This window comes from Odocoileus virginianus, chromosome 4, assembly GCF_023699985.2.
Source record: "Odocoileus virginianus isolate 20LAN1187 ecotype Illinois chromosome 4, Ovbor_1.2, whole genome shotgun sequence".
Classification (NCBI taxonomy): Eukaryota; Metazoa; Chordata; class Mammalia; order Artiodactyla; family Cervidae; genus Odocoileus; species Odocoileus virginianus.
Genome location: NC_069677.1, coordinates 215,695 through 241,688, shown reverse-complemented (window position 1 = coordinate 241,688; position 25,994 = coordinate 215,695). Strand labels below are relative to the sequence as shown.

The 25,994-nt window shown below is 38.4% G+C and overlaps 1 protein-coding gene across 2 annotated transcripts in view; it reads left to right on the top strand.

The window, feature by feature from the left end:
• The window catches only part of CCDC80 (coiled-coil domain containing 80), a 32,736-nt gene extending 8,887 nt beyond the window's left edge, over positions 1–23,849 (top strand). Inside the window, exons 3-8 of one of the 2 annotated variants that reach the window (XM_070465918.1) lie at positions 2,365–2,521; positions 12,443–12,579; positions 14,409–14,497; positions 19,984–20,087; positions 22,529–22,609; positions 23,337–23,849. In XM_070465918.1, coding sequence (XP_070322019.1) covers positions 2,365–2,521; positions 12,443–12,579; positions 14,409–14,497; positions 19,984–20,087; positions 22,529–22,609; positions 23,337–23,683 — 915 coding nt within the window. In that variant the 3' untranslated portion in view covers positions 23,684–23,849. Of the gene's footprint in view, positions 1–2,364; positions 2,522–12,442; positions 12,580–14,348; positions 14,498–19,983; positions 20,088–22,528; positions 22,610–23,336 lie in introns of both variants that reach the window. The other variant, XM_020890879.2, reaches the window with a different exon arrangement.
• The last annotated feature ends 2,145 nt before the right edge of the window (positions 23,850–25,994 follow it).

Sequence of the window (25,994 nt, the reverse complement as noted above, 5' to 3'; positions counted from 1 at the left end):
CTGAAAATGAAACACCTAGATATGGACTACCTTCAAAGCATAAAGAAATTTCCAAATGCCATGTAGCTAATTAAAAAACTAACAAAGCAAAAATACTATCACCATATCTTTCTATAGCCTCCTTAAATTTTTTTTAAGGCTAAGTATGAATCAATTAATAAATTAAGGGAAATTTATTATTTTTCCTCTTGGGGAATTATATTTCTAAAACAAGCATTTCCTATCCGCCCTGTCCATCTGGAGAGGTACATAAACACAAAATCAAAAATAGATGAAATCATGTCTTCTTAAAATAAATAACAATCTGAGAAAACATAACAAAAGCTTCATCTTGGAAAAATCTTCATTAATGTTCTACTCAAAAGCTATTGAACTCATTTTGATTTCCATGAAGGATACTATTTTGTCAAGCACAGAGAATTCTTAGAAGGGAATGCCTGCAGGCCATAATAAATACATTTTGGACAGAGCAAAATAAACAGCAAAATGAGCTGGGACCAGATTTATTACTATCTTGATAAAGTATTTGATAAAGAGTTTAACAACATGGTGACTTCCCTTCTGCAAAATGCCAAGCTAATAGCCACAAACTTCAGGAATATTTTGTAAGGTTAGATGGGTAAGTAGAAAAGTGCTTGATAAATTGGTCAAACGAAAGGAAGTATATAGATGGGGGAAATCTCTGGTGGTCCAATTCAATCCCTGGTCAGGGAACTAAGACCCCACAAGCTCCACCATGCTGTGAGGTCCCCCCCAACAAAAACAACAACAAAAAAGAATAAGAGTAAGAGAGAGCATATAGAGGCTGGCCTCTAAGCTAATGAGAAACCTGCCTAGGGTGACTAAACTGTGTTTTTTGCAGACATCAACTGATTAAGCTGTTTGAGGTTGCTGCTGCTGCTAAGTCACTTCAGTCGTGTCCGACTCTGTGCAACCCCATAGATGGCAGACCACCAGGCTCCCCCATCCCTGGGATTCCCCAGGCAAGAACCCTGGAGTGGGTTGCCATTGCCTTCTCCAATGCATGAAAGTGAAAAGTGAAAGTGAAGTCGCTCAGTCCGACTCCTAGCAACCCAATGGACTGCAGCCTACCAGGCTCCTCTGTCCATGGGATTTTCCAGGCAAGAGTACTGGAGTGGGGTACCATTTAGAAAGATTAAAAAAAAACCTGGTCATCATCAGAATAAAATTTCATGTCCTTCCACCTCAGGGCAAACAGCACACGCCCACACATTCCTTGGACATGCTACACAATCCTGGTTCTCTTCAGGGAGAAGCTAGTAAAATTGGAGAAGACTCAGGAAAAGGCAACAAAAGTAATCACCATAGTAAAAAGACTTTTATATCTGGCTAGATTACAACTTTGAGGCATTCTTAGGGAGAGAGTTCAAGAGGAATCTCGAAAAATAAGAGTATCCTCATTTTATCCAAAATAGTGAAGTCTGTGTTTTCCCAGACAGCTAGTGGTTAAAGCATCTCTTTTTATTGCTCTGTCTTCTTTTTCCTCAGGGGAAGTCAGGGGGTCAAATTGAGTGAGAGAGACACAGGGGCCAGGTGAAAAATGCCAGGTTTGAATTGGAAAGACGGTTGAACAGAAAGAGAAAAATTCATCCTCTTGGAGGGTTTCAGCATCAAAGACATCCACCACGAGCTCTGTGCAGGCCCAATGTGACAATGATTATATTCTGAGACAAAACTGGGCCAAAGGGCCATTCTAAAAATTCTCTGCAAGTTTACTTAATGAAAATTCTAAGCTGTGGAATGTTTCATAGTGCCCAAGACCTGGCTATGAAACTCAGCTCCGTAAAATGTGAAATAATTCGATAGCCACTGAATTCATGAATGTCTGAGCAGCCAATTAAGGTAATGAAGATCAAAATAAAGGGAGAGAGATAGCATTTATTGGACAATTATTGCATGCCAAGTGTCACGTAATGCTTACAACAAACAGCCTTGTGAAAGAAGTATTCCTGTGCAGAGTTCATAAATAAGAAAACCAAGACGCATGGAGACTGATAATGAAGGCAAACGACAGTGGAAGTGAGCAGAAACTCTAAACTGTCTGGTATCATTTTTTTAAGAAAGCCTTTCCAAATAGTCTCTTTTGGCTTTCCAGTTTAGGTGTCAGTCTAGTTTAGGAATGGCAACATACTCCAGTATTCTTGCCTGGAGAATTCCATGGACAGAGGAGCTTAGTGGGCTATAGTCCGTAGGGTCACAAAGAGTTGGACGTGACTGAGCGACTGACACACACATCCTTTCAGTCACCATCAGCCCTCTATTCCAGATCATCCCTCTGACTTTTCCCTCAGTGTGAAACTATCACTCTGAGTTAATTTTTTGCTTGCTTTTTCCCTCCTCCAGCTGATTACCACTCCCAAGGCTGAAAACAGCATGTATGTGCAGCAGCGAGATGAGTATCTGGAAAGTTTCTGCAAGATGGCCACCAGGAAAGTCTCCGTGATCACTATCTTTGGCCCTGTCAGCAACAGCACCATGAAAATCGACCACTTCCAGCTAGGTTCTTTGAAACAACTTAATTATTATATTATTGCTTTTCTCTTAGCTAAGGTGGGGCATGCCTTATGGGAGAGGTCAGTGGGGAATCAAAAGGAAAATTTGGGTTTCACAGAGGGCTTTCTTGTGGTAACAAAGTTCAGTCTGCCTAACTACTTATGTAACTGTCTTGGATGGTTCTGGCTTAAGTTTTGAACACTTAAATGAAAAATATGCAAACAGTCTACAGTTTGAAAGTCAGTAAGATGGAGGAAAAGGAGAGAAGTAATTCAGGGGGCAGGGGTGGGGGAGATATTCTGACATAGAATAGCCAGAGAGGTATTCTGACACTTTCTTCTGTATCCTGCGTCTTCTTGCCTGTGAGCAGCACCATCTGATCCTCCTTCAGCCTCTATGCTGCAGGCAACTCCCTCATAAATAGAGTCCCGCACACCCTTCAGAGTCCTTAACTCTGGCCAGGCTCGGGGAGAGTGAGCGGGGGCTGAGAGAAGCTGTGAAACTAAATGAAAAGTCACTGGAAATATGGACTGAATGGTGCCCACGTCCTTTTGGAAAGCAGAAGAATTTGGCTGAATGTAGAGTTTTCACAATTTTTCATATTAATGATGCACGTGAGGCATACAACTCAGTGTTGAGCAGCTAAGGTCTAACTCGCCATGGTTCTCGTGGGAACATGGCAAAATTTACTGTGAGTAGTTATGCCTCATGGTCAGAAGCCCCAGATCTGACCCACCCAGTTTCTTTTATAATTATTATATCTCTAGAGCTTTATTTAAAAACAAAAATCTTTCTTTCTTACATAATTTTTCTACTTTTGTTTACTGTTGTTTCAACTATAACGAAAATCCTTTTTGTACCATTTGCATATCCTGTGTATTTTTCATAAAATATATTTTGTCTGAAAGCACATAAAGCATACTTTTTCCCATTAGGTAGCAATTTCTGAGGGAGTGGGGGGCCTTACCGCAGCATGTGGGAATCTTACTTCACCTACCAGGGATCGAACCCTTGCCCTCTCCTGTACAGGGTCTTAACCGTTAGATCGCCAGGGAAGTCCCTCCATTAATTAACATTTAACTTCATTACATATAACATCTTACTTCACAGATTTTTCTGTCACATACTCTTGGTGCTATGAACACATATCAGTTGTAATTAAGTCATGATGATGTCTGTTGATTTTTAACATAGTCTAGCTTTCTAAATCATGTATGTATTTTTTACTTTTGTAAAGACACTTAGCGTGAGATCTATCCTAAACTAATTTTTTAGTGTGCAATACAGTATTGTTTACTATAGGTACAGTGTTGGCCAGCAAGTCTCCCTAATTTATTTAGGTATGACGTTTCAGCTGTGCATTCTCTATTTTTATTAGCTTACTTTTCCCTGAGATAGTTCAAAAGGAAAATAAATAGCATCTTTTCCAATGTCTTAGGAGCCCCTGGTGGCTCAGATGGTAAAGAGTCTGCCTGCAGTGCAGGAGACCTGGGTTCTATCCCTGGGTCAGGAACATCCCCTAGAGAAGGAAATGGCAACCCACTCCAGGATTCTTACCTGGAGAATCCCATGGATGGAGGAGCCTGGCAGGCTACAGTCCATGGGGTCACAAAGAGTTGGACATGACTGAGCAGCTTCACTTTTTCAATGTCTTATCATAAGTCATTAGTGGAGCAGTGATTGATTTGTAGACATTTATTCCTTATAATGCATATGTTTTTCAGGGAGAACAAAAAGAGAGTTACCTTACTCTTTGTTGGTAAGAGTCCTTACCAACAACAACCAATAATCATACATGCAAAAGACACAAAAGAGGTTCTAGAGTCAACGAGGTTCAAATCCACAGTCATAATGTATTTGCATGTAACCTTAAGCAAGTTACTTCCTAAGTCTCAGCTTAGAACATAATTATATCCATTTCATAGGTGATGATGAGTATTTAATGCTGTTACTGTGGTCATCACCACCATTTGATCTAGAGATCAATGAGCTGTCAGAGGGCCTAGAGCACTATAATTGAAAAATACTTGTAATTGCTTTCTGCTCATTAACAAGGAATCCTCACAGCTGCTCCTCAGGGTCAGGCTGCCTTAATCCTGTCGGTGACAAAACTGAAGCCCAAGAGACTAATACTGCAAAGCCACATATTTGGTGCTTAACTGGGAGTCAACCTTTGGCTTCCAGGATTGTAAAATAGTAGCAGGAGCCAGTGAGCTTGATTATAATCCAGATGTCTTGAGAGGAAGTAGACACCCAATCCAGTACAGAGACTTGCTGGCTGGTGATGAAAGCCTTCCTCCACCAGGTGTTCTTGGTATCGAATGTGTCACCCACCAACTCACACAAAGAATTCTCGTTCCTTATTTCAGAGAAGTTTGGAAAAATCATTATGTCTTCCATCTCAACCTGTGCATGGTCCTAACTGTTACAAACATCTGGTGCTGCCTTGGCAACTTGTTAGCAGGAATCCTGATGTCTTTTAGACATCTGGATTGAATATGAACTGTAGAGGATGAAGATTTTCTTTTCTGCCTTATTGGAAGTCAGGTATTGTGATTTGGTTGTTTGCCACTCATTGAATGGCAGCTTGGACATGATTTGGGGGGCCTTTGATTTTGTTCCTCATCTAATTCCTGGAAGGCCTATCTCTCCTTGTGTCATGTCCCAGGTTACCTTTATGGGAAAGGCTGTAGTGCATTCAGCCAAGACTGGGAGTCAGCCATGAGAAAATAGAAGTTGGCATGCACCATGGTCTCAGTAAACCAATCTCCAGCCTTGACTGATTTTCAGTTGGAAATCTGTCAGATGGCCTTACTTTCCTTAAAAATAAATCAAGCACTCTCTACTCTTCCAGACTTTTACAGGGCCTTAAAAACAGGCCCACATCCAGCTACAGTGTGGGCTGTACTCACCAGCTGGTCCATCTTGCTAAATGTATTGAATTATAGGTGATGAACCTACACATACCAGGAAGCCTACTTTAAGATTTCAGTCATTAGCCTAATGAAAGTTATTCATTCTTGAGAAGATTCCAGTGCAGAATAAGCCTATCTGATTTTGGCAGCCCAGAGTATATTATACATGAGGGTTTAGAATGACCCAACATACACACACACACAAATTAAAAATAAAGAAAAAAATTTTTAAAGATAAAAAATAGAGTGACCTAACACATAAAGGCATTCTTAATTGTCAGAGGTATTTAAAATATCAATTTGAGATAGAAATATTGGTGTCTATGCTAAGAGGATGGATTATAGAGGAAGTTTGTCAGGTGGGAAAGAGTTGCTGGCTAAAGGCACTTTATTACAGAATGAAAAGAGACGAGGGAGTAAAACGTAGTTGGCATGTATATATGTATATTTATATGCTTAGTGAAATATATAGGTGAAAAATGTTTTTGACACTGGTATTGATCACTAAACTTTAAGAGCTAATTTTTTGGGGGGAGAAGGCAATTTTTTGATAGCTTCTTCTGAAGGAATGAAAAAAGGAAAGAGGAAGAGTTGGTGAAAGTGGACTGTGGCAACAAGGAGAGGCAATTCTGATTCCTTAGTCATAAGAGTAGGGAGTTCCTAGGTGAGTCTCTGGAGTAACTTTTATACCTGAGACTGATAGAATCTATTTCAGCCTAGAATATTCTGTCTTTTATCCTGTTGATAATTGTCCTTTATGGACAACCTCACAACCATCCAGATCCATAATAAGGCAGAAATGCTGCTTTCCCACAGAAGCATGTGAAAAATTGACCCTTTTTCCCAATTCCTCCCTTCTTCAGTGGTGGTAATGCCTGGCAGCTGCCTTCTCTAGACCCTGCCACTCTGTGCTAGGAGATAAGGCTGGATGAGTGACCAGACTTTCAAACAATGCCTTTGGTGTCCCTCTCTGTTTATTCAGGTTTTGATTATCAATCAGTTTGTCCCCTAACTTGTGTGACCACCTGTTGCACTGCCTCTAACATCAAGCTTATCACTGTCAAGATCAACCCCTGACAAGCAAGGGATTAAAAGTACCTGATAAGTCAAGTGTTTAAAACAAGTGTTTGAAGAATGTGGTGGAGGGACAAGCTCTTCCAGTTGCAGTTATTACGGTATTGTATGTATCACAGAGTTCTGAAAAGGGAGTGGATTTAAAGGAGGAGCCTTGAAACTGAGTAGATTTTTTTTGATAGATGATGACGCTATCAAAAGTACTTTCTGTTTTTATTCAATTTTTTAACAAATGATACATTTTTTGGATTCTAGTGTCAACACTATATAAAAAGGCATTAACAGACAAGTCTTACACCCATTCTTGACCCTTATTATTCTCTGCTCCCACAGTAATGTTTATGATTACTTGTTGATCCATTTAATGGCTTCTTTATGCAAACACAAATCAATATAGATACCTATATTCCCCTTCTTTCTCTTTTTTAAACAGAAAAGTGTTTTATTACCTTGAGTTGGAAAAATCTTTTTTTTTCACTTGAAATATAGCTGATTTACAGTGTTGTATTAGTTCCAGGTATATAGCGAAGTGATTCATGTATGTATAATTATAAACTCTTTTTTAGATTCTTTTCTGTTACAGATTATTACAAAATATTGAATACAGTTCCCTGTGCTACACAGTAGTTCCTTATTCCTTTTCCCTTCTTTTTATACAAACAATCAGTTTAGTTCAGTCACTCAGTCGTGTCTGACTCTTTGTGACCCCACAGAAGCATCTGAAAAATTGACCCTTTGCCCCAAAGGGTCTGCAGCATGCCAGGCCCCTGTCCATCACCAATTCCCAGAACTTGCTCAGACTCATGTCCATCGAGTTGGTGAGGACATCCAACCATGTCATCCTCTGTTGTCCCCTTCTCCTCCTGCCTTCAATCTTGCCCAGCATCAGGGTCTTTTCTTATGAGTCAGTTCTTCACATCAGGTGACCAAAGTATTAGAGCTTCAACTTTAGCATCAATTCTTCCAATGAATATTCAGTACTGATTTCCTTTAGGATTGACTGGTTTGATCTCCTTGCAGTCCAAGGGACTCTCAAGAGTCTTCTCCAACACCACAGTTCAAAAGCATCAATTCCTTGGCACTCAGCTTTCTTTATGGTTCATCCATACATGACTAGTGGAAAAACCAGAGCTTTGACTAGACATAGCAAAGTAATGTCTCTGCTTTTTAATATGCTGTCTAGGTGGGTAATAGCTTTTCTTCCAAAGAGCAAGCATCTTTTAATTTCATGGCTGCAGTCACCATCTGCAGTGATTTTGGAGCCCAAGAAAATAAAGTCTGTCACTGTTTCCATTATTTCCCCATCTATTTGCCATGAAGTGATGGGACCAGATGCCATGATCTTAATTTTTTTGAATGTTGAGTTTTAAGCCAACTTTTTCAGTCTTCTCTTTCACTTTCATCAAGAGGCTCTTGATGTTCCTCTTTGCTTTCTTCCATAATGGTGGTGTCATCTACATATCTGAGGTTATTGATATTTCTCTGGGCAGTCTTGATTCCAGCTTGTGATTCAGCCAGCCTGGCATTTTGCATGATGTACCTTGCATATAAGTTAAATAAATAGGTGACAATATACAGCCTTGACGTACTCCTTTCCCAATTTGGAACCAGTCTGTTGTTCCATGTCCGGTTCTAACTGTTGATTCTTGACCTGCATACAGATTTCTCAGGAGACAGGTAAGGTGGTCTGGGATTCCCATCTCTTGAAGAATTTTCCACAATTTACTATGATCCACACAATCAAAGACTTTAGCATAATCAATGAAGCAGAGTAGATGTTTTTCTGGAATTCTCTTGCTGTTTCTATCATCCAGCGGATATTGGCAATTTGATCTCTGGTACAAATAATAGTATATTATATATCTGTTTTGCATTGTTTTTCATCTAAGTGTATTTCCCGGAAATCTTTTCTTATTAGTACATAGAGATCTTCCTCATTCTTTATTAAGCTATTCTGAGATTCTACCACAGTTTATTTAACCACTCCCCTTGTTGAGGAACATTTGGATTGCTTTCAGTATACTGTTATTATAAACAATTTCAGAATTAACCTCTACACATATCACTCTATGTATGTGGGTATTTCTTTACAATAGATTCTGAGAAGTAAGTTTGTTGGGCCAAATGGAAAGTATATCTAGCTTTAGTAGATATCACCAAATTTCTCTCCATGCAAGTTGTATGATGTTGCAAAACCACCAAAAATGTATAAGAATGTCCATATCTCCAAACATCTTCAATAGAATGTATGATCAAACTTGTGAATGTTTTTAGCCAATGCTGTATGTGAAAAATGGTATCTTAAATGTGATATAGTATTGGGTTGCATTTCTCTTTTTATAAATGTGATTGAAGATTTTTTTCATATATTTCAGGCAACTTTATACTTTGGTTTTAGTGTCCTTTGCTTATTTCTCTGTTGGGTTGTTGGTTTTTTTAATCTCAATTTATAGGTATTCGTTATAAGATACTGACCTAGTTTGGGGGTGGAGTTCAGGAGTTTGTTTTAAAAAGTGTTGCTCAAGTGATTCTGATTTGCAGTTAAATTTGGTCTACAGCAGAAAGTTGAGTGGCAGAGAGAAGGGACGAGAGGTCTAGAAATGTAGATTAGCACCCTATTTTAGAGAATTTCAAATACCAGGAGAGAGAATTCAAACTTAATTTGGTAAATTAAGTGAAGTCACTAAAGATTTCTAAACATATTTTTCAAATAAATTTTAAATACATTTTTAGGTTTAGTAGTCAGTCTGTAGGACAGAAAAGCACCTGACAGGACACATTCTTCACAGATAAGACAAATTGTTCTTTCTAGGGACCAAATGTGAGCTTCAGCTTTGAGATCAGAAATGGCCAGGCTGGTCTCACATACCCATTCAATTCAGTCACTCACTCATCTCACAACTGAGTGCTAGGCAGGGAAACAACTCACTCAGAGTAAAACAGGAAGGAACAAGTGGGTTGACAACAAAGTTAGTTAAATTTACCCATTATCAACTAAAAACAATTCAGCCTCTGCTGGAGTCTTTACCTCCAGATTTATCCAAAATGCAACCAAGAGATTTTTGGTCTATACTGACTTCTTGAATAGGATAATTATATTTTAAATGCCTTATAAGTATGTTTTATTTACTTTGTGCATTACTTCAGGAGAGAGTTTATTAAGGTCTGGTGGTGCAGCAAAGTCAGTGACACTCAAAAGACCAGAATGCCAAAGGAAAATGAAATATATTACTCATTCATTACCCCAAAAGGAAACTGCACCACACCTCACAAGGTCATGGGAGGAATACCAAGTTTTGGTCAGGAAGCAGAAGCCAGAGTGAAGAGAGAGCCTAGACCATGGTTATTATTGGGGTTCCCATGGGAAACACAAGATAGCTGGGTGAACAGTTGGTTAGGCTTGGGGCTGTAGGGTATTTCCTAATTGCCCAGTTCCTGGCCCTGAGACAACTGATTGGTGCTCCTGGGGCCATGAGCCAGATAGATCTGGGTCCAAGGATTGTAATTTTAACATGCCTTCCAGGTGTTCATGATGAAAGTATACAGTGAATCCTACTTTGAAAAACTGCCAGAGCAGATTTGAAGCTCCTGAAGCAAAGGGAGAGCTGAAGTTGTCCGAGGACATTGGAGGAATGGCCTGAATTTAGGGATGAGAAGGAGGAGGAGGGGAAACCATGGGTATCACAGAGAGGCAGCAGTCACAAATGGAGGCTTTACATACAATGCCTGGCATACAGGTGGTGTTTAATAAGTTGCCTTTGAAGTTGAATTTTTCTGCAGTGTCGTTGCTGTCTATAGTCAGACATGGAAAAACAAATACATGAAGAAATTTACTACTACCTGAATTTAACCACTGACTTTTGGAGTTGGAGTTCTTAAAGGGTGGGAAACTAGGCAAGTGCTTCATTTACAGGGCCAGTCCTCATTGGCACACAGCAGAGCTCACCCTCCCAGCTGTCCCTCCTCAAAAATCTTAGGTCCAGGGGCAGGTTGTGTGAAATGACCAAATCCCACAAAATGGGCTTAGATCTATGAATCATTTTAGCTGGACTGGGACCATGTGGACAATTTATAGGATGTATTCTAAGGAATGTTTGCTTTTAAGCCCTGCTACCCTTAACGAAGACTAGAGAGCTTTGGCAGAATCTGGATAAATTTAATAAGAGTTCCAAATCATCAAAAGCAAAAATGAATGTATATTGAGGATAAAAAATAGCGTTCCTAGGTTCAAGATAAAATCTGATTTGTAAAGTGTTAAAATCAAAACATTAGTTGTTAAGGATGCTTACAAATCAGTTTTTTAATGATTTCCTTCATCATCATAATTCATATTAATATTATTAATCACAAAATAAAATATACTCCTTGTTAAAATTTAAATAACATAGACTCACATAGAGTAAACAGTCAAAGTTTCTACCTCACCTCTTCTCACTCCCCAGAGGCAACTATTATTATTAGCTCTATGTCCTGGAGTTTTTCCTATGTATATTCCCGTATGGATGTATTTTCTTTTGCTTTATTTCCTTTTAACCAAGAATAACATCATACTTCGTATTTTATTCTGCAAGTTGCTATTTTTACTCAATAGATTAAACAAAAATCAACAGCATGAAGAACTTAACAATTCTTTAAATTAACATATTTTATTAATGATAGTATTCTTTCCCCTCTCATTATGATCTACTTGGGAGAATCAAGCTTCTTACTTATATACTTTCAACAGTCTTAATCAAGTAAACCAAAGTAATACCTAAATTATAATTACCTCTTTTATATCAATAAAAGCAGAATAGTCTGTGATACTTGGCTGTATCACCTTTGTAGATACAAAATTGTGTTTTTTTCTACTGTAGTACTATTCATTGGGTAACAGTGTTGATAATAACCAATAAATTTCCTTCTGTAATAGATTTATTATCACATATTTGCTAACTTTAACATTTGTAAATTTTTTTAAAACACAGGGGATTATTCTACCAGTAAAAGTTTTAACAGGGTTGAGGGAAGCACTGTGACCTGTATGGGAGGAAGGAAGTAAATAAACCTGTCTATCATTTCCAAAGTGTTTTCCAGGCATGGTATTAATAGTTTGCCATGTTCATACTTCCCATTAACCCAGTGGCACCTGCAGGAACCTCTCTGAATTATAACAGTTTTCAGGGCTTGATATTTGAAAATATATATATATATATATACCATTAAGAACTTCTATAAATTCAGTAACATTTTACTTAAACTTATATTCACTTACAAAATTTATCTTATGAATAGCTTGATTTTTTTGGAGTCAAATGACCAGACTTGAACATAGGCTTTTTATTTTTCTCTATGGCAATGACTGGAGAATTCCATGGGCAGAGGAGCCTGGCTGGCAACAGTCCATGGGGTTGCATAGAGTCGGACATGACCAAGTGACTAACATACACACACATAGCAATGACATATTTCACTGTGTCCCCAAAAAAAGTCTCTAATATAAGGAAGGAACAGACACCAATTTTAGACTTAAATAAATAACTAAAACTAAAATAAAATTTTAAGTGAAATAAAGCTTAACCAAAAAATCTGGGTCTGTTTCCCTGGTAAATCACAATAATGACTCATCCCCAGGCTGAGTTGGCAATCTCCTTCCAGGAATGACTCAGTAGCTTCATTCTAAAGTTGCTCCTTCTGATTCACTATAACCAGGGTGGGCAGAGATGGGGTTCAATCATCTTTGGAAGAGTGACTTTCAAAATGAGCTTATTTATTCATTTGTTTCTATATTTGTTCACTTTGGAAACATTAGTTCAAACAAAGTACTATTTGAATGTGTGCAACTAATGAAAGCAGTTCTAATTAACTCCGGATGGAGGCTCAGATCCTCCACCCTTTGGTTTCCCACTGATTTCTGTTTTTGTCACATCCGTATTTATTCACATTTCATTTGCCTTAAGACAATGAGAAACCTATGCGAGTTATGGATGAAGAGGACTTGGTAGACCAGCATCTCATCAGCAAGCTGAGGAAGGAATATGGAATGACCTACAATGATTTCTTTATGGTGCTCACAGATGTGGACCTCAGAGTCAAGGTATGGGTTCCTGTTTTGGATGATGCAGTGCCATTCCTTGAGAGAGAAACTCATTTTGGGGGGATCAGTGAGTCTATTATACATACAACTGAGCACAAATTATTTCATAAATGGGAAAGTTTGGAAATGGTCCAAATAGTTACCACTGTCCTATAGAATTTGTGGTCTATGGAAAATATTGGATTGGATGACCCCCTGTAGCTCAGTTACTTGACTCAGACTAAATTCTTCTGTAACATTAAAGTTATGCATTCACTAGACACTTGTTGAATGGCTATGATGTGTCAGACCCTGGTGATAAAAAGTGAAGAGCATTTAGCTTCTGTTTTAAGAAAACTCAGATTTAATATAGGCATACTTTGGAAGAATCTGGAAATTTATCTCCTGATTCAGCATGGGCAAAACAGTAGGGTTTTACACCTAATTTCTTCCTATGATAGGGACAAAAGTTCTGAACCATGAAAAATTATGCCATGTAGTCATAATAATAATAATAATAATAACAATAATAACTAACTTTATTGAGTTCTTTCATTATGCCAAGTACTCACCTCAAATATTTACAATTCTTATCTCAAACCTATAAGAGAAATCACAAGTATTATCTTTGTTTCAAAGAGGCCAGGAATCTAGAGTTGTTAAGTAACTTGCCCAACTTCACCCAGTTAATGTTAGACTTCATACACACATAGATTGACTCCAGAGCCCATGCTTACATGAAAATCCTTAGGAAAAAGGCTGCCCGGGCTATTAGAATAGCTAGTTCAGCCTGAAGTATTTTTCTGGATCTGGAGAGAGATCCCCTCAATAATTCATTCTGCTTTTGTGTTTTGCCACCTCTAATGTGAAAGGATGGACTAGATGATCCCTAAGGTGTCTGCCAGCTTACACATTTCATGATTTACTAAATTCCCATTGAGGGCAAAGCTCCAAGCCATGTCCAGACTTCTCTCTCTAACTTACGTTGATTATGCTCAGCCAGCTCCCAAATCCATTTCAGGTTGCTGTTGTAAGTCCAGGCAGCTTTGAGGCAGGAAACTGAATTTCATTATCCTTAACTTAGATTCCCCAATTTTTTTTTTTTTTTTCTGAGACTATGTTAGCAAACATGACCTAATTTTAAGTAATGCTCCCTCAATAAAATAGTCCCTGGAGATCACAAAGAGTTTATATAGATTGTTTATTCATTTATTTATTTACTTTTTGGTTGTGCCACAAGGCATGTGTAATCTTCCCCCAACAAGGATCAAACCCATAGCCCCTGCGTTGGCAGCATGGAGTCTTAACCCTGGACCACTAGGGGCATCCCATGTAGATTCCTGATGACCACAGAGCAGGCATCCTTCTGGTGGAAAATTACCCTTATTGCTGGGGTCAGATACTCTTACATGTTCTTGCATTTAACTTTTTGTGTTCAGTACAGAGTTTCTGCCTTTCTCTCCAGTTGTGTAATGAACAGGAACCAGGTTAGCCCTAGAAACAGGGAAGTAAATCTAGGATATGTGTGGTGAAGAAGGCATGGACCCTTTCCAATAAAAAGAGTGAAGTGAAGAAGAAATCCTCATGGAAGGTAAAGGCAGTTGTTTCATGGATTCAGAACCTCAAAGCCTCAGCAGAGGTACTATTGCAGGAGAGAGTTTATAAACAAATAAGCCCTCCAGGCTCCGTTTTTCCCAGAGCTCCCATGAATTCTCCCAGGCTCTCCACCCTCTGGACAGAGGGAAGAAACACCTTAATGCATTATATACTTCCTACTTTTCCTTCAACAGCAATATTATGAGGTGCCTATAGCTATGAAGTCTGTGTTTGATTTGATCGATACTTTCCAGTCCCGAATCAAAGACATGGAAAAGCAGAAGAAGGACGGCATCATTTGCAAGGAAGACAAGAAGCAGTCACTGGAAAACTTCCTATCCAGGTACATCTCCTTTGGAGACACCGAGGAGGAAGGCAGGAGAGCGTTCTGAGTGAGCTAATGAAAACCCCAGAGAAACACAAAGCAGACATGTCTGTGCAGGGTGACCTTCCCTGTGAGAAGGGGAAGTGTCTGTCTGCTTCACAGCACTCTGCCCAGTAGGCTTATTCTTGTCCTGTTGGAAGTGGCTCTGGTTGCAAGGCTGGCTGGGATCAGTTCCAAGCTTGAGTGTTGATTTGGTGGCTTTGGATAAGTCTTTTCTTTCTCTTCTGCTTTTTTTTGGGACACTGATACATAATTCTGACCTGTAAGGGTTAATTCATTCAGTCAATCTGAGGAGCTTTGTATATTGTACTTATATTTATTGGGCCCTCTAGTTCCAAATGGGATTTGGAACACTGCTTGATTTTCTACTTCCTTCCAACTCTGCAGAGAACAACAGAAGTTCCACTAAGACCTTAAAAGGAGAAATTCTCCTGACCCAGATCCCTGATTCCTTGGGGAGTATGGTTTGTTGTAAACCCTTGTAGGGAAACTCCAGTACATACACAAAAAAGTGTTTTATAAAAAAATCACTCTTTTCCCTTCTTCATCCCTTCCCCCATGATGGATGAAAATTCTACAAAGCTTTGGGACTTTAAAGGATGCAGAAATTTCGCCTACAGCAGCAAAAATTCTATGATTAGGAAATAGATAATCTGAATTCCTCTAGATTCGGGAAGCTTGGGTCTCTTAGGAGATAACATCATGATGTGTAAAGAGCATGGGACTCACCATTCATCCAAGTTTTCAGTTTATAATTTTCTAGGTATGTTGTCTCTATGCTTCCAATTAACCTGCCTTAAAAATCTTTCACCATGAGAATAACAAGAGCATGTAGCCCTACCTCCACTTCAGTGTTGCTGTAATCACCTTTTGTGCCAAGCACTTCGTCTTCCCTCCTGTTGTTTCACAATAATCGCATGATATAAATACTGTAACTATTCTCATGCTAATGGAGACCACTCAGGCTAATGGAGATCAAATAACTTTCATCACTGAGTTAAGTGTCAGTGATGCTGAAAGCTCGGCCTCTTTGCATCGGTGCCAAATCAAATCTTGGAGACAGAGTTTTGGGTGTTAAAACAGTCATTTTACATTTACCATATTTCTTTCAATTGCTTGAAATAAATACAACCTTTCTGGGTATTTAAATGATCCATAAGTTTAATAAGTTAATCTTGCAAATACAGTGAAGTTTTCTCAAATGTTCCAGTAACTGTATATGCTTAGTAAGATTTCAACCTAAAACCATGCAACTAAACCACATACTCAATCACACTTCCTAGTTTGGAGTTTCAAGGCTATCATTTTAAGCCAGATACTCTTAAGTTTCACAAGAACATAAATTCATAAAGAAAATTAGGCTCCTTCTTAGGAAAATATATTATTACTATAATTTTGATTCTTTCCAAACTTCCTCTTCTTAATTCTAAATCTTCCAGTACTGAAAGATGTATACCTATTGAACCAACCCCTAAACTCTGATAGCCTGATTTGTAAAGCAGACAGTTATCGTCTAGCTCATTGATATTATTTACAACTCAGGATTTAGGCTAGCCATGAGACCTGCAGTTACAGACATTATGATGAATTATTTGTGCCATTTTCAGGTAGAGGTTCTTTTTATAATCACATGTCATGGGTTTCAAAACTTCAAAGGAAAAGCTGGCATTATCTCACTTTTGTTCACTCACAATGCTTGCAATGCTCATTCAAGTTGATCACTGATTTGCATTTGCATTTTTTTTTAATTCTTAAGAAATTATACATATTTTCCATCCAAAGTCTTTTGAACTAGATAGGGCCCTACAACACATAAGCAAATGTATTTTCCTTCCAGTGTAAAAGACTACAAGTTCTTATATTCACTGCTGTTTCAGGAATATACATCTGTTATGGATATTCAGAATGGCCTATGATTATAATTTAGATGTCCTATGGTTATCTGTGACTTATGGTCACAACTCATGGAATCATTGTGCTGATAATTACCGTCGATCTTAAAAATTAAAGTGGAATAGTATATTACTTAAAGGCATGAGTAAGATAACCCTGAAGTTGATTCCTGGTTTTTCACTTATCAGCTGTGTGACCTTGGACTTATTGCTTAACCTCTTTGGGCTTTAGTTTTTTCATTTGAAAAATGGAGATAATAAGTTTATCTATTCTTAAGATCATTATGAAAGGTAAATTCAATACTAAAGGTAATGATAGCCTAGAACTTAGCACAAAGCAAGTAATTAATAAACACTGGTTATTAGTAGTATTAGGGACTGTATATTCAAGTCCTAGTTAGAGAACTTTGTCATCAAAGGAGAGCAAAGAGAAGACTTAATAAATACCTTCAGAACTGAAAGCCAGGCAGAGAGAACTGAATTTTTTTCTCTCTTTTCTACATAACAGCTCTGTAATAAACTAGTATCCAAATGGGAATTTTCCTTCAAATTTTCTGAGTTGGTGGTCTACACAGCCTGGTTTCAGCTCACCAAACTCTGAAGCCTGTCTAGTCTTTAGTGACACTCATCTGGTTCAGGCTATAATTATCTTTCTCTAAGACAGAAGCCCCAAAGACTGGCACATGCACACTAATTTGGGAATGCCAGTTAAGAGAAGCAAACACATACATAGCTTGCAGTTTTTATTTAGTGACACGCTAAAGTGACAGAAAAACAATTTGTTCAAAGTAAGGGTCTGGGCCATATCCACATTTCTTCTTACTTCTACAGAAGTAGTTTCATTAACATTTGTTCCTTCAGGGCTGGGAGCTGGGGCCTTGGATCTTAATATGAAGGTCTATGGGATAAAGAATCACCACTTAGGGGAAATGACCCTCTCTCCTTTGTGTCTGCCACAAGTCTCAGATCCCAGCCCTCTCTAATCTGACAGCATTCAGTGGTGCACACAGGTAAACAAGCCAAAATAGACCTCACCCAAGATAGCTCCCTCCAGGATACCCTGAAGCTCTATATGGGGGCCAGAAAGGCTAGCCTGGTGTGGGTGCTGGCTGGGAAGGGGTGGGGGTCAGGGATGCTGGTCTGGCAGGCCTCCTAAGGAAGCAGGGAAAGCACAGGAGACTGTCTTCTGTGATCCAACAACAGTCCTGTTCCCTTTCCCAGGAAACCTCAGAGAGTCTCAGATTCTCCTCTCCCCTCCTTTGTGCCACATACATTCATCTTCTATCCTCAGTGGAGATTTAAGTTTTTTCTTTCCCTTGGAAGAAAAACAAGCGGAGGAAGCTAATGTAATGTCACAGCAAGCAGCTCTTAGTGAGTCTTGCTAAGGTGACAATTCAGAGGTTGTATTTCATCAGATTATCATTTTCTCTCATTCACCCAAACCACTATTCCCCCAAGAGGCCATTTTCTTTGGGATTGAAAACTCTCCTGACCACTGAGAGGCTAGAGGGGGCACAGGGAGAGAAGCCATGAATAAAATCAACTGGCTCTGGCTCCCTGAGTGCACTGACACCCTGCAGTCAGCAACACTGACTGCAGAAGGCAAAAAGCAAAAGACCTTTCTCCGTGAAGGTTGACTTTGAGACAACGGCACTCAGCATCTCTCTGGATGCACACACACCCTCTCTCCTTCATATCCCCTTAGGGACCCTGACAGTGCCCGCCAATCATTAGCACCTCTGAGAGGGGTAGACCAGGGAAAGCACTGGACCAGGACTTAGAGAAATCTGAATTTTGGTATCACCTCTTAGATTTACTAGTTGAGCAAGTCACTTCACTTCTCTAAACCTTGTTTTTTACCTGCAAAATGGGGAAAGCAAGCCATGCCCTCGATGAACTCCAGTGAAGAATGTATGTTTTTTGTTTTTTAATTATTATTTATTTACTTATTTATTTTTGGCTGTGCTGGGTCTTCATTGCTACACAGACTTTAATTGTGGTGCGTGGGCTTCTCAGGGCAGTGACTTCTCTTGCTGGGGAGCATGGGCTCTAGGGTGTATGGGCTCAGTAGTTTCAGTTCCCAGGCTCCAGAGCATAGGCTCAATAGTTGTGGTGCATGGGCTTAGTTTCTTGGAGGACGTGGGATCTTCCTGGGTCAGGGATAGAACCCATGTCTCCTGTACCGGCAGGCCAATTCTTTACCACTAAGCCACCAGAGAAGCCCTCCAGTGAGGAATGTGTGTTGTGTAAGTGAAAGTGAGCTATAAAATGATACCCCAACATAAGGATTAAATCGATTATCATATGGCATCATGATAATGTCCAAGATCTGTTAACGGACAATGGACATAATCCATCTGTCAGACAAAGTTCTAAATCTAAAGCCTGCAGACTAAGACACTGTCAATATCTATGCCAACACATGGATAACTTACATTGATGGATTTTTGAGTTTAATTCTTAAAAAAAAAATTATTTACTCATTTGACTGCCTGGGTCTTAGTTGCAGTACTCTGAATGTATAGTTATGGCATGTGAACTCTTAGCTGTGGCATGTAGGATCTAGTTCCCTGACCAGGGATCAAACCCAGGCCCCTTGCATTGGGGGTGTGGAGTCTAAGCCACAGGGAAGTCCCTAGAGTTTAATTCTTATAACACCTCTTTGAGGTAATGCTCTTTTTAATTCTAAAGCTAAGGAAAAGCTATGACTTAGATGAATAGAGTGACATGCTCAAGGAACCCAAAAAATGTAGCAGTGAGAAAATATAGATCAAGTTTCTCGGCTACAAGACAAAATCTCTTTCCACTGCCCAATTGTGTTGGAACTATATGAACAGGAAGAAGTTTACTATATATTCTAAAATCCTATGACAGTAGGTTTAGCTCCATTCTGCTTCTTAGGGGTACTCTATAAATGATGGTTTTTGCTATGATGATAGGGTACATCTTTGAACTAGCGTTTGCCTCAGGAAAAACCATTGGCTACTGAGAAATGTACATAGAGCTTTATTTTTCCAGGAACCTTGCTTGATCCTTTAAGATACTTTTTTAATTTTCCTTCTTACTGTCACTGCCATCTACTTAAAATTTAGTTCTTTTTTTTTTCTGTACTATTTCCTGTCCATATTCACCACCACCACCACCACCCCCCCTGCCAAACCTGGGGGAATTCGACCAAAACTTGAGTTTTCTTCAGTTATTTTCTAATTCCTTTATTTCTGTTGCTATAATTTGACAAACAATTTCAGCTACTTTTCATCAAATCAGAATTTCTTCTCTCCCTAAGTGACCTCATCATGCATGGTGACCAGATTCATGCCTGACACATCATGCAAATGCTACAGTAGGCAGACCATGACTTTATAAAGGAAAAAGTGCAAGAAATGTGGTAATACAGTTTAATGTTAGGCTTTGAGGAGCTAAGAAATATTTCCAAAGTTACTGTTTTTTATTCCAGGCACAGGAAAACAGTGACAGTCGATGTTACTCTGCTTTTTCACACTGGCCTCTATTGTTTGAAGCAGTAATTGTGGTCTTCTACTTCTTTTCCAGATTCCGTTGGAGGAGGCGGTTGCTGGTGATCTCGGCCCCTAATGATGAAGACTGGGCCTATTCACAGCAGCTCTCTGCCCTCAGTGGTCAGGCATGCAATTTTGGTGAGTGGGAAGCCTCATCATCACTGCTTTTCCATACCACCCTCTTCCTGGTCTAAAATGGAACACAGAAGCTTAGGTCATCCAAATATTCCCCAGCCCAGACTGTAGATTCCCAGACACTTACTCAGTTATATTGAGGATAAAGTTGCTTTCAGACTGGAATCTTAGTCAACTGGGGTCTGTTTTTCTTTTTTTAGTATTCTGCCCTCTCAGGTTTTCTATTGAAATGTTTGAAAATACCTGCTGTTTTACTTACAGTGATCTGTATTATGTGTCTTCTTGTTTGTTTTTTAAAAATTTGTCTCAAGATAATAAAACTCAGATATCATCAATTACTTAGGTAATAATTAGGTACCAACACTGAGTGCTTTTCCATAGATTTAAGTAATTTTTGTAAGACAACAATGGCTTTGAGAATTAATGAATGAATTAAACCCCACTGTACTATATTACCAGTCCCTTTGAAAGGATTTTGATCTCTAACTAAGCACCGGGAAGACAGCAAGATTTGTTAAACAATGCCTTATGCTTTAAGACAAGTAGGTCAAAGAGAAATACTGTTTATTATTACTATCATTATTTGCAGTGAATTGCTCGGTGTTTTGAAAACTAATGTATGCTTTCTTTACCAAACATTATTATCCTAGTGGTCAGAAAGGGCTAATACTATTCTGAATATATACATATAGAAAGGAAATGCATAATACATAGAACATGATTAGTAAGTTCAATGTTGAACCAGAGAGATAGTGGTAATTTCAAAAGTTGGAATTACTACAAAAATTTTATTTAAGATACACCTCTGCAGAGGAAGAATTTTTGAGAGTCAGTGGAGGGGTGGAAAGTAGCTAGTGGCCACAAATTTAAAACTTCATAATTTGAACATAGATGAATCCACATCATTTTGATATTTCTATGAGGAAGAAGAATCATTTATTAGTTATAAAACTGTGTTTGATTTATAAAAGGGAAGGGTGGTCATATAAGTTTTGTAAAACATTAACAGAGTCTGGGTCCTTGCTATGACCAGGTACCTACAAATAATAAATATATTTCAGTTTTAAGATGTAAAATAATAACTCAAAAAAAAGGCAGAAAACAAGCTTATAACAGTAAGAATAATTAGAAAATTTGTAAATGTTTATTTATACTCTTATTATCAAGATTAATGCTTTAAAATTTTATATCAGTATATGTAAGGAAGATTTGATTGTGCCAGTATTTTTAGGCATAATTTAAATTCTCAATAGCCACCAACAGTGGTGGGTAAGATGGAAGTTCTTAGGGCAGTTAATGACCCTCCATGATATGAATATATAAATAAGATCATGGCTTGCTAATTTTCTAAAGACATCTTTGCAGCAGCTATTAGTTGATGTTTCATTTTGAATTGCTACACAGAGTCTAAGTCAAACTCTTTTGTAGTAGATAGGAAATGTGAACAAGTCATGTTTTAAAGGGATAATTAAGTTCATGATCGTCCCTTTTGAAAACATGACTTAACATGCAAAACAGAAATGCTTCACTTCTCTGGGAGAAGAATAAATCCCATAAATTTTTTTTGGAATAACATTTTGCCTGGATTTCAGCTCTTCCTTAAAAGAGCCCTTCTTGGTGGCTTTTAGTTTTCTCTCCTGGACAATCAACACTGTCAACATTCATATTTATTATTAATAGTTCCAAATTACTACTGTGACTAGGCTCGGATTTTGTCCAAAACCATGAAATCTAAATAGGATGACTCCATAGCCCCCCTGCCTTTCTATATTCTTTCTCCTGAATCTTTTCATAAGGGCTTCATCTTCAAAAGAATTCCAGCAAGCTACCAAGGCGTGACCTTCTTTCCTTTCCTGAAACTTTAGTTGAGGATGGGTGGGAAGCAAGCTGTGCCTCCCTTAGTGCTACCCCTTTGAGTCTTCTAAAAAAGTGATAAAACCCTGCCCACTGAGCAGACAAACTTTCATTTGAGGAAGCCAGAACAATTTCTTCAACAATCACATTGGCTCGCTCTGTAGTCTTTTCTTTAAGAGGAAAATTAAATTATCCATGTAAGCTGTTATAACATCAGCTGTGACTTTTTTCCAGAACACTGATCAGCTCAGATCATCTTAGATATTTTAAAGTTCCAATGGCTTCATTTTTGTTTTGTTATTTAATAGAGTGAGAATCACAGTTTAAGAGCAAATTCTTTTTCAATCTGCAAAAACAAAACTAAACCACATTTGACTCTGCTGTTGATCCTAAAATCTGTAATTAGTCTCTTTTCAAGATTTTATAAATGTTTAAATGCATTTTTATGGGAAAAAATTCAAATGACTTATTTTACCTAATCAGGTTATGTTTTATATTCTTTTTAAACTTAGAGATTTTAATTGTCAGATATTCAGTCTTTGGAAGCAAAAGACTTACTACAGATTCTGTGGCTTATTTTTTTCTCTTAGGTCTGCGCCACATAACGGTTCTGAAGCTCTTAGGTGTTGGAGAGGAAGTAGGGGGCGTTTTAGAACTGTTCCCGATTAATGGTAAAGTTTTGTTACTTTAAAAGAGTATAAACTACTGATAAGTTCAGTGGGGTTATATTAATTCATATGTAAGCAGTGGATTTACCCTCAGTTGAAGAAAGCTCACTAAATCCTCCCTCCTGGTGTGTGCCCCATGCATGTGTGTGTGTGTGCACGTGTGTGTATGGGTGTGAGAATTTATGTATACATAGAATGTGTGTAGAAGAATGGGAAGGGGAGCATAAGCACTCATGTTGTTTTTATTAAAAAACCATTCACAATTGACAGCAAAGATATTCATTTAATAGAAACATGTCATTCTTTTTTGTCTGCATGGGCCTTTATTGGCTTACAAAGCATTTTCACCTGTGTTATCTCATTTAATTCTTGTGGTAGTAATATAAGGCATGAGAAATGGGATATTTCCTGCCATATCAGTGAACAAGGGATGTCAGAGTTGATCTTGATGTGGCAGTGTTCTTGCCAGGATTAAATAAAGGAACTAGTTTTATATTTTATAACACTCCTGTAAAGAGACATGTGAGTCAAAACGTGATCCATATTGTAGAACAGCAGGAACATTTCATTGCTAGTAGAAAGACCAGCAAAGTTCCTAAATTGGATTTTTGAACTGTAGAGAACAAACCCTTGAGTCCTTTCTCTGTTCTCACAGTGATTTCTTCTCACTTGATGCTTTCCTGAGTATTGCCTCTTTAATCCACTAACAACTTTTCTAATCCTATTCTAGGGAGCTCTGTTGTGGAGCGAGAAGACATACCAGCCCATCTGGTGAAAGACATACGCAACTACTTTCAAGTGAGCCCAGAGTATTTCTCCATGCTTCTAGTTGGAAAAGATGGAAATGTGAAATCCTGGTATCCTTCCCCAATGTGGTCCATGGTGATTGTATATGATTTAATTGATTCGATGCAACTCCGGAGACAGGAAATGGCCATTCAGCAGTCACTGGGGATGCGCTGCCCAGAAGATGAGTATGCAGGCTATGGTTACCATAGTTACCATCAAGGATACCAGGATGGTTACCAGGATGACTACCGTCATCATGAGAGTTACCACCATGGATATCCTTACTGAACAGAAATATGTAACCTTAGCCCCAGCCAGTTTCCCCTGCAACTGTTAAAGTCACATGTGGCCAGCTACATAAGGGAGAGTTCTTCCACACTGCCTGCACTCCCTGCCTTTTTCTTTCAGTGTTCTTCCAAGATTAAATAAATAGCAACATTTTGCCTACTCATAAGTTGTCAAGAGACCTTAAATCATAAAGATGTTCAAAAGAATTACTTTTTAAAAAGTATTAATTGGTAAGTGAAAACTAGGATTGTTAAAGATCACAGCACAGATGTTTTCAAATAAACATCTGGACAGATGGAACAGACAGAGTAGATAGCATCTTAACCCTTTTTGAAATGTCAGTCTAAGAATGATTAAGATGGCTCTGCTTTATACTGTGAGTTTGTTTCCTGAAGCTTGATACCAGAGGAGTCCAGTGATATTGACTTCCAAAGCCAGGGCAAGTACCAAACTCCACTTTGTTACCATAGCTACTTCCTGCCCTGTTTCTCTTATCTTTAGTGTCAGGGGAAAGGATACCCTCAATCACCTCCAGAACTGGCTGTGCAGCTAAAGGCGACACTTTCAGAGTTCCATCAGGTACCATGGAATTCCCAGCATGGGAAACCTTGACTCTTCACACTTGACTTCCTGGGCATGTTTGCTAATAGGCCCATTACACACTGGCACCTTGTTAAAATAAAATTACAAAGGAGATTATTTCCAAGCATTCCTTTTTTCTTCAAAGGAAAGTGTTCCTAAATTACAGTGGATAAAATTATAACTGGAGTGCAAAATATAATCCTTGTCTTTGAAATAGAGCATTTATTTTCACATACGGCATATAAACTAAATATTCTCCCTTCTTCCCTCCCTCTTTCCCCTCCTTCCTTCTATATTATTTTACTTTTTACCAGCAAACAATGACCAAGTAATATGTATGAGCTTGCCCGAAGGCAGGCAGGCAAAGTTCCTGGATTTTAGCATCCTGACAGTGCCAGCCTCTGTCAGTAATGGGAATGCTTATTTTTTTTGTCACTGTTATTAAAATTGATTTTCCAAATAATCTTGATTATTGGTTGTTGGCTCTAATGAACCCAGATATTAATAACTGCATTGAAGTCACATGTGAATGTTGCTAGCATTTAACTTATTTGTGCCTACTTGCACAAATTTGTCTTTTACTTCATCCGAACTTTCTTACAATCACAGTAAAAGTGGAATTTCTACCTCAAATGAACTTGAAGGATTACTTGTTTTGCCCCTTATTCTCCATAAAGACCATTCATTCTTACCTGTTTTACAGGTAACTAAAGTTCAGAAAGTACAAGTGACTTCAGAGCATACTTTACTTATTGTATAAATTATGCTTACAGTTCTCCCCTCCTCCCATGGTGGGGATCTTTCCTCCTCTTTGCTAGAACCTTCTATACCAGCTGCTTGAGGAGGGCAGGTGCAAGAACCAGGCTGATGTGCATTGCTCTTAAATTGTTGGCAGGGTGAAGCACAGCTTAAAATTGCCATGGATTTCTTCATTATTGCCTCTGAAATTACACAGGGGCAATATCTAAGTAAGGAGCCCAAATTGTCTCAATTTCAGGAAATACAATAATGAAGGAGTTTCATCTCCCAAGGAAACTAATTAGATAGGAATAATAAACATTTTCTTATAGAATAATTTTGTTAAGGTTCTAGCTCCTGCACCCAAAGAAAGAGAACAGTTTTTCATAACATGAGGTTACTTTTTCAAGCATTCTTCTGGTTTCACTGGCACTGAGATTGTCTTTAGCAATGCAATGAAATGGTTCTTCGCTTTGATGAGCGGGTGGAGAAGTCATGGGTAATCATTTAGGGGACTGTAGAATAAAGAAGCCACAGCTCAACAAAGGGACACATTCAGAGGAAGATGCTATTAGTAAATGTCCTCAAATCCTAGAATCTGGAAAAAAGCAGAGTAAATCTTAGCAAATGGGAGGACTGAAGAATAAGGTAACCTGAATCTGTTTTCTAGGGCTATAGATCTGGTAGTTGGAAGTCTGGGTATTGTTGTTGTTGTTTGTTTTTTTTATAAAAACATTTCCTTCCCCAAACAGCAACAACAATAAAAAAGGTAAAATACTAATAAATTCTAATTTTTGAGAAAGATTATGGAATTATGATATTTCTAAAGAAAAGCACCCAACTGAATTAGGGAAATCTGAAAGACTGAAAAGAACACTGCCTCACCCAAGTTGCCATAATTCCATTCCATGAAATTCCAAGAACTTTTTTTCATCAGAGAAGTACCAGGGTTCTAAAAGTGAAATGAAAGGATTAGCCACTCAGTCGTGTC